Here is a 7,867-nt window from a genome sequence, read left to right as displayed (position 1 = left end):
ATGTTTTTAATGTTAATGAATTTTGTCATCCAGGTTAGGTTGGACCATGACTGACCACCACACCAGCAAGGACCAGCTGTCAAGATTCTTCCCTCCTTACATCACATGAAAAACAACACTGATTACACAATTTACTGAAAACGGAGTACCCTTGTGTTGTGCAGTCAGCACAGGGAAATAAATGGCTTTACAAGTAGTTCTCAAATCTAAGCTTAACCCAGAGGAAGGCATTCCTTTGATGTGGTGATCTCAGACCGCTTAGCTATGATTTGAGTGGCTCTCCTCAGCTGCACTCTCAGGCCACTCAACAGCTGATTCATAAAGGGTTCTGTTTGAGTTTTATTTGACTCCTGCCCCATGGGGACTGGGCTTGCACAGGTTGGTTGCCATGGATGTAAGACAAACCTGCACTGGATGGGGAAAAAAAAGATCTCCCCTGAAGCCCTGCTCAGCAGGCTGCATATTTGTGCATTGTGTGAACGAAGTGCAGGAACTTCACAACCAGTGAACAAAAACATGTAGTCCCGAGAGACTTAATGGCAGCACAGGAGTGGGAGGGGAGAAAAAAGTGATGTGCTGGAAAACTCAAAGACCGTCTGCTTGACAGAATGCCATCAGCTTAAGTCTTTATTCTTCTTCTGCCAGTTGCCCACCTCATTTTGGCAGGGAAATGACTTGAACAGCAGCGATCAGGATCAGTTAAGGAAGAGATGTAGAAATGTTGTCACACATTTCTCTGAAGATGAAAATGTAATGAAACATTACCATTTTATGAGCTGTGCTTTGAAGTGCTACTCATAGCTTACAGCTCAGGCTCCTGTTTTCATTTATTTGTGTTACTCATTATGTTAAAGTGCTTCCTCTACATAAAAGATGTCCTTTAAGATTTTTTTTAATGTGCGCAAAATCATGAGCATCAAGTCTCCCAGGAAAAAATACTTTAAACAACATTTTATGGCTTCATTTTATTTCTCCGTGTCTCTTGGGTGTTTGACTGTTTATCCATCTATATTCCTCTAATTTCTTCATTCCCCTCTCTCTCTCTTCAGCTGCATCATATAAAACGTCTAATTGAAGGCTTTGTACAAAACAAATGACCACATTAGCCTGCCCCCTTTTTACTCACCCTTCTTCCTGTCTGTGGTTGTAATGCATTAAACACTCTGTTTGTTCTCTGTTGTTTCTCAAATTGCAGAGCAGAGTGCCAGTCATTTGGAGACTACATCAATGGGACTTGTTTCTCTGCACATCCCCACCCAGCCATCTCCTAAAAGAAACCACCTCCTAACAGTTTTCTTCCTGCACTCCACAGAAGAGTTTATGGTGAAGCACAGCAGCATTGCAAGTGCTAAGGGCAACCAGTCAATTTAACATTGTATTCCTATTTTCAAGATTATCCAGAAGGTTTTTGGCCCTTTTCAACTTTTATTTTAATCTCAAAACACCCTAAATAAAACCCAGAGTCACACAGACTGAATAACAAATAAATCACTCTGTAATTCATCATCATCAAACACTCCCTAGATAGGAAAGACAGATTATACTCTTATCTTGTATTTTTATGTCTGCACATAAAGAGCAAAACAGTTTGTTTTTCCACTCTGTTAAGATCTAAGAACCTGCCAGGCATTTCGGTCCCTCTGTGCTTCCCATACACACGGTGCCACAGTGATTTTTTTCTCCATGTGACAAAGGCTCTTAAGACGTCTATGGCCAAATACAACAATGCCACATGGGTGGCTGTGTGCATGTGTGTGTAAACAAGTATTTTAGGCTCAGGCCAAAGGTTGGAATTGGCATCAACACTCAAACACGCATCAGCTTTTATCACCACACATTTAATAATGTGTGGTGATTCAATAATGAAGTTATGGGCATGAACAGTTTAGTCTGTAGTTAAGATTTTCTTCATGTGTAATTTGGTCCTGATGAATATAAATAATTTTTAACCAACTATGTCATGCAGCTGATTTAGTCATTTAATAGGTATCATTTTAACTGACTAATCAGTAGATTTTGACTACTGCTAGCACCTTTGTGGCATCGTGCATACAGGCAAAGATGCACGTTGACAGCTGGTGGCAGTTACATAGCAATGCACCGTCCAAAGTTTGAGTTTTTCCATCAAATCAAAAGTATTAAGTGTTCTTTTATGGGTTGATAAAAATCCTTAAGATAAATAAACAATTTAAAGACTCAGACTAACAATGCATTGACACAAAGCTCTAAAAACAGTTTTTCTAAGGTCATGAAGAGTTGACATTTTGTAGACATATGGCTTTCACAGCTCAACAATTTGATCTCCTCTCAGATATATGCTTGCTGTAGCATGATTGTAGTGTACATTCCTGGGCTTTGCAAAAATGAACAGTCATTACTTATTTGCCTTCTGACATTTTTGGAGAGCAAACAGTTATTCTGCAAATCAAGAAAGTAAAAACTGAACCACTAAAAATGGATGCCGGAAGCAGCCCCCCAATATCAGTTGACTGACGAGAGCTGACAGTTGTTGACAGTGAACTCTGGTTTGGCAGGAGTGCACACTGGCTGCCAACCCACTGCTGAAACTTTGCGATTGCTTTCAAATCGCAACCAGCTCCTGCAGCTTCATTCTGCTGCTGCCCTGTGTGAACATAATTACTAGTCTCTACAATGTTACAAGAACAAAAAAGATCCACCTTCAGAAAATTATGCAGGAGTCTAAATGCAGCCAGCAATGACTTGATCCTATTAACAAGCATTGTCTGTAGTCAGAGTCTTCCACTGTTGTCCAAAACTCAGCCACACTATTGAAAATGCTCTGCAACAAAATCCTCTCTTTAGTCCCATTTGTGTAAAGTTTGATAAAATACCCCGGTTCAGTACAAGACTGATTTATGTCTTATGTCGCAATTATGGGTTCGGGGCAGAGTGACACAGACAGGGCAGAAAAGTCATAAAGTACTGTATTGAGAGATACATGATGTTATGTTGGTTTTGTTCTTTGTCTTGTCGCCTTGTCTTTAAAAACCCGGCACTCAAACAACTTTGGCTCAACTTAACAGTATATGCTCCACAATCTTCAACATGGATGTTAAACCTGAGCACACACATCAAACATCCGATGACAGAAACAGGGCACTGCCCCTGCAAGCCACAGCTAAAACACTGTGATCATGTGAGACGCTCCTATAAATCCTTTGAGTTTGGGAGGAGGATAACAGCATGTCTTTCAACTGAGAGGCATCGTTAAAGTGAATTGGCTTAATGATATGTCTGAAACTACACGTTCAAATCATAAGCTGTCTGTTTGTCGCCCACCCGTTTCAGTTGTCATATGACAACTATCAGCTGGAGTGGGAGAAATATCCCACACAAACACACTCACTGACTGTTTTTACAACACCCACACAAACCCTAGCTCTTTAAGGTATACTCCCAATCAGAAATACACACAAACTTCTACATGCATACAATTATACACATAAACATTTGCAGTCTCCTCTCAGAGCCTGTTTATGAAATTTAACCCTTACAGCAGTGATAAACACACAAACTGGTTAACTCTTACCTTGAAAAGCAGCCACATTGTGTGAGATGAGAAACTTGAGGCCAGAGCTGGATGTCTGAAGAAGGTTCTGGATGTCTCTTCGGGCCGCCACCTGGTACTTCTCTTCCATCTTTTTGGTGCAGCATGTCAAGTTCTTAGACATGCACACCTGAAGATCTGGACCTATGAGTCATTGAGGTTAAATGTTGTGATCTAAAAACATTCTGGGCAGAGTTATGTTTAAAAAGTACAGTCAAATATAACAGATTATCAATGTTTGATTTGCCTTGTATAAATTAAGGCACACAGTATCAAATTTACAGCTAAAATCCTTGTTTGAATTAGGAAATTAGGAAACCTGGGTAATGGGTTAAAAATAAGGTTACTGTGTTTAAAACAATATTTTTAATCAAGACGAAACATCTTTGGGATTTCAAAAAATACCTTCAGCACAGGTGCATGTTGTTAAATGAACTAGATTTATCAAACATTACCAGGCATTGATGTTTCAGAGAAACTAATGATTCGCTCTGACTCAAATGCGATGCTAAGACATGGAGACACAACTTAGGGGCAAAGGGTTTGCATGCTCTCTTTAGGGTGCTCCACTTTCCTCTGCACATTCCAAAGACAAGCCACTCAGCTGGATATGACACCCTGAACTGCCTGAAGGTGTGAATAAGGGAATTTGGCTAACGATTTTCTGTATTATCTGTATGATAGAGTGGGAACTATCCAAACTGACAAGCTGCTTTTCTTCTTATTGAAACATTCACTGATGGCACAAAGTGTGAAGTTATTACAAGCCATCCTGTAGAGAATATAAATATTGAATTTTTTGTCAATCTATCCAATAGCTGGTGAGAGATTTCAGTAAAGGCCATACATGGCAATTTGTGGTTGGTGCTACAGTAAAACTCAGGGGATGACTAAGGTCAATAGCATTCATCCACTGGGAATCATGAATGGCTGTACAAAATATCGTTACAACCCATTTTGAAACATTTCAGTCTGGACCAGAGTGGCAGTCTAAGTGGCACTGCCCTCCTGGAAACACACTACCAGTGTGGCTAAAAGGACAACAACAAACTCAAGAATAAACTCAGACCAAGCTGTATAAAATGCACATAGTAAATCTGAATAAATTAAAAACTATATATAAAGTGATCAAGAAAGTGGCCGTGTCAATGTGAAATATCAGCAGTTGTTTCTGGTAATATGGAGTATTTCAAAGCCTAAATTGTGATAGACATACCTTAAACATCAGGCAAATAATGTAAATAACAGTGTTTTTCTAGTAGTGCACAAGTTAAAAACGGTTTTAAGAAAACCCAAACATCTAGATCCTGAGGGAAGATGTGAAACCAAGCGTTATCTCCTCACCAAGTAAAGGCTCCGATTTTCCACTATGAACAAATATAAGCTATCTGCACACATACGGGACAATCAAAACATCTTAAAAGTGACCCAAAACTCTGCAAAAGCCTCCCTGACATGCCTAGACAGAGCATGCTGCCAGAGACGCTATCAGCACCCCATGAGGTTCAAAAGTGATGAGGGAGCAGAGCAGGCAGCAGCACATGTAGAGGAATTCAAACTCTTCCAGATAAGACAACATGAAAGCACCCCCACCCCTGCTTTTTTAGCCTAAAAGCTTCTAAGAACTACTTCCACTTCCAACTCCACAGACAAAAGCTTTAATTAGGCTGTGGTGATAGACTTCTGACTTGCTGTGTCACCGACCTAAACTAAAGGCTGGTTGGCACACAGTGTCAAACATGGGAGCAGCTCTCCCTCAGATTCCAGGAATTTCTAGAGGTTAGTTTTCACAAGCCCACACTCAGTTATGTTTAACTTCTAAAATCATGCGAAAGGACTGACCCTACTTCTCGCTATCTCCCATCACACTACTGATGTATTTCAGCGCATTAATCTGAACGCATTAAGAAAGTGATTCACATCTTTTCAATGTCAACATGCATTTGCACTTGGAAGACCTTCCCCCTGCTGCCAGGAAAGTCAGTGATGGAAACAGCAGTGGGTTTCTAGGGTCAGCAGCCAGTGAAACAGGAGCTTATCACTGCTTAACCTTCAGGAGACACCCACTGCACACAGTGTATCTCACAGAAACCAGGTTTCAGTTTGCATTTTCTGTAAATAAACAGCACAATGATTTAAATCCAAACATCCACACAAGCTCATTTATGGGGCAGAAGTGGTGGTGAAGACATTATACGGGTTATTTAGAGGTTCAGGGAGGCATTTAAGGGCTTTCTGTCACTGAACCTGGCTCTTCATAGCAGCAGAGGAAAGGAGTGATGATGTTTAGAGCTAGCAGTTTGTGGCGGGATGGTAGTCAGCACCATTAAGGTTTCCAAAAAGAGCAGCAAGTCACTGACAGTCCTTATAAAGTATCCACACCCAAACTCCCACCCCAAATCTTGTGCATAGTACAGTATCATGTTTACTTACGGGTGGTGTCCAGAATGTTAAGTGAAGCCTAGATTACCTAACTTTGCACAAAATAATTCCTGTTTATCCCTGAAAACCACTGGTCTGCTGCAGCCGACAGAAGAAAACCAACATGTCATCTCAGCAGCTTTACTTCCAAGTTTCATGAGAGTGAAAACAGCAGATGATGTATTAGCCAAGGCAGGTAATAAAGTGAACAGCAAGTGATGCCTTTTATAAGCCATAGAAGCACTGGGAAAATATAGCTTCAAACCTGTTCCTGTTGCTCAGCATGAAGCCCTTGAAAAGTGTTAACACCATTTATTATGGCCTTGACAAACTGCTGAACATAAATCAGAAATATTAGTAGATACTCTAAAAGATCGACTGACTTCTATGCACTATATTCTCGCAGTAATTTAAGACAGTATTTCCTCGAAAATTCTTGAGTTAAAAGTCACAAAAAAGCTGCAATCTAATCAGTTTAAAGCTCTTCTGTTCCGTTGTGTATATTATTGTCAATTTAAAAGGTGTGTAAAAAGAGCACTTCAAGAAGCCAGAAAATGACAAGTCCCCAGCTACAGTGCAGCTGATGGGCTCTAACGTTACAGGAAGGTGTTGTATACCTCGAAACATACAGATACTTGAAAATTAAAATATAAAACAAGACATAAAATAGAGAAGAAATATGAAAATGTGCAGGCTGTTTCTGGCTGATTTATGTGAATTTGACTACAGGTAACCTCTCAGCAAAAAAGGACAAGACAGTAACACACACTCCTGCTCAGTCTGGAAACTTCAACATACCTGGTCTGGGACTTGAAGGCAGTAATTGATTTGGTCCAATTTGCCTGAGCTGGAAAACTTTGCGCACTTCGTCGCATCTGTTTGGGCTTCCAAACCCTAATCCACAGCAACACGCCAAGAGGAAAATGCAGTTCGTCCACAGCACACACATTTTAATCAACACCCGGGTATTGCGGCCAAATAAAAAAAGACCTGTTGTGAAGTTAAAGATTCTTCTAAATGTGTAGTCCAGGTCTCAGGTGAGTCCTGTCCACATTTCAGGTTTCAGCATCGACCACGTGGCGTTTGTGTTACTGTCAAGAGAACACTTCAGTCATTTCCATCCAGACGTGAGACAAAATTGATGCAGTCAGACTTGTCTGAAAACAGAGGGCTGTACAAGTTGGTTAGACCGACGACAGAGGCGGTACCGTAGGGTTACCTGGACTCGCCTGCATGTTGCAGACCTGTGGTCTGACAGCGCCATCTAGTGGACATGTTCAACTTCAGCTAAAGACTGCCATTTATTTTTACAATTAAATACCAATAGGCCAAGTACATCTAAACACAAAACTCACTTCTAAACAGAAGTCATGTTTGTGATTTTATTTAATTAAAATGTTATAAAAGGCGGTTAGTGTGGCGAATTATATTAATCATTGGTTGATTCATAAAATGAAAAGTTTTGTCATATGTAAAATCCAAACGCATTAAATTATTCCCGCCATTTTTTGTGGCAGTTTAAAACGACTTACTCTTGTAGAGTTTAACATTTTACGTTAGCTTTTGCTTAATGACACCTGCCAGTTTTAATAGATATTTTAAAAAAAATGGTAATGAAATTTAATGGCATGTAAATGTTCATTAGAAAATAAAAATTTTAAAATATAAAGGCTGTTTTCATATTTGATTCCTATATAAGGGGCCAGCAAATGTTTTGTCCCTCTTTAATCCAGAACAACCTTTAAGTTTGTCTCAAGATTTAAGTAAATTTAGAAGAACGATTACTTTGTGTTTAAAACATGTCCACATTTTGATTCCTAAAGTGAACGAATCTTCACCAAGAATAAATTTACACCCACTTGGTTTCACAGGAGGAAA

The 7,867-nt window shown here is 39.8% G+C and overlaps 1 protein-coding gene across 1 annotated transcript in view; it reads right to left on the bottom strand.

The window, feature by feature from the left end:
• The window catches only part of gpc5a (glypican 5a), a 134,556-nt gene extending 127,305 nt beyond the window's left edge, over positions 1-7,251 (bottom strand). The window contains exons 1-2 of the mRNA XM_020610702.1: positions 6,788-7,251; positions 3,551-3,712 (exon numbers count right to left, since the gene is read on the bottom strand). Coding sequence (XP_020466358.1) covers positions 3,551-3,712; positions 6,788-6,938 — 313 coding nt within the window. The 5' untranslated portion in view covers positions 6,939-7,251. The remainder of the gene's footprint in view (positions 1-3,550; positions 3,713-6,787) is intronic.
• Positions 7,252-7,867: the final 616 nt, after the last annotated feature.

Source organism: Monopterus albus, unplaced genomic scaffold (genome assembly GCF_001952655.1).
Source record: "Monopterus albus unplaced genomic scaffold, M_albus_1.0 scaffold4.1, whole genome shotgun sequence".
NCBI lineage: Eukaryota > Metazoa > Chordata > Actinopteri > Synbranchiformes > Synbranchidae > Monopterus > Monopterus albus.
Note: the sequence above shows the minus strand (reverse complement) of the source record. Positions and strands in the feature narration are given on the sequence as shown.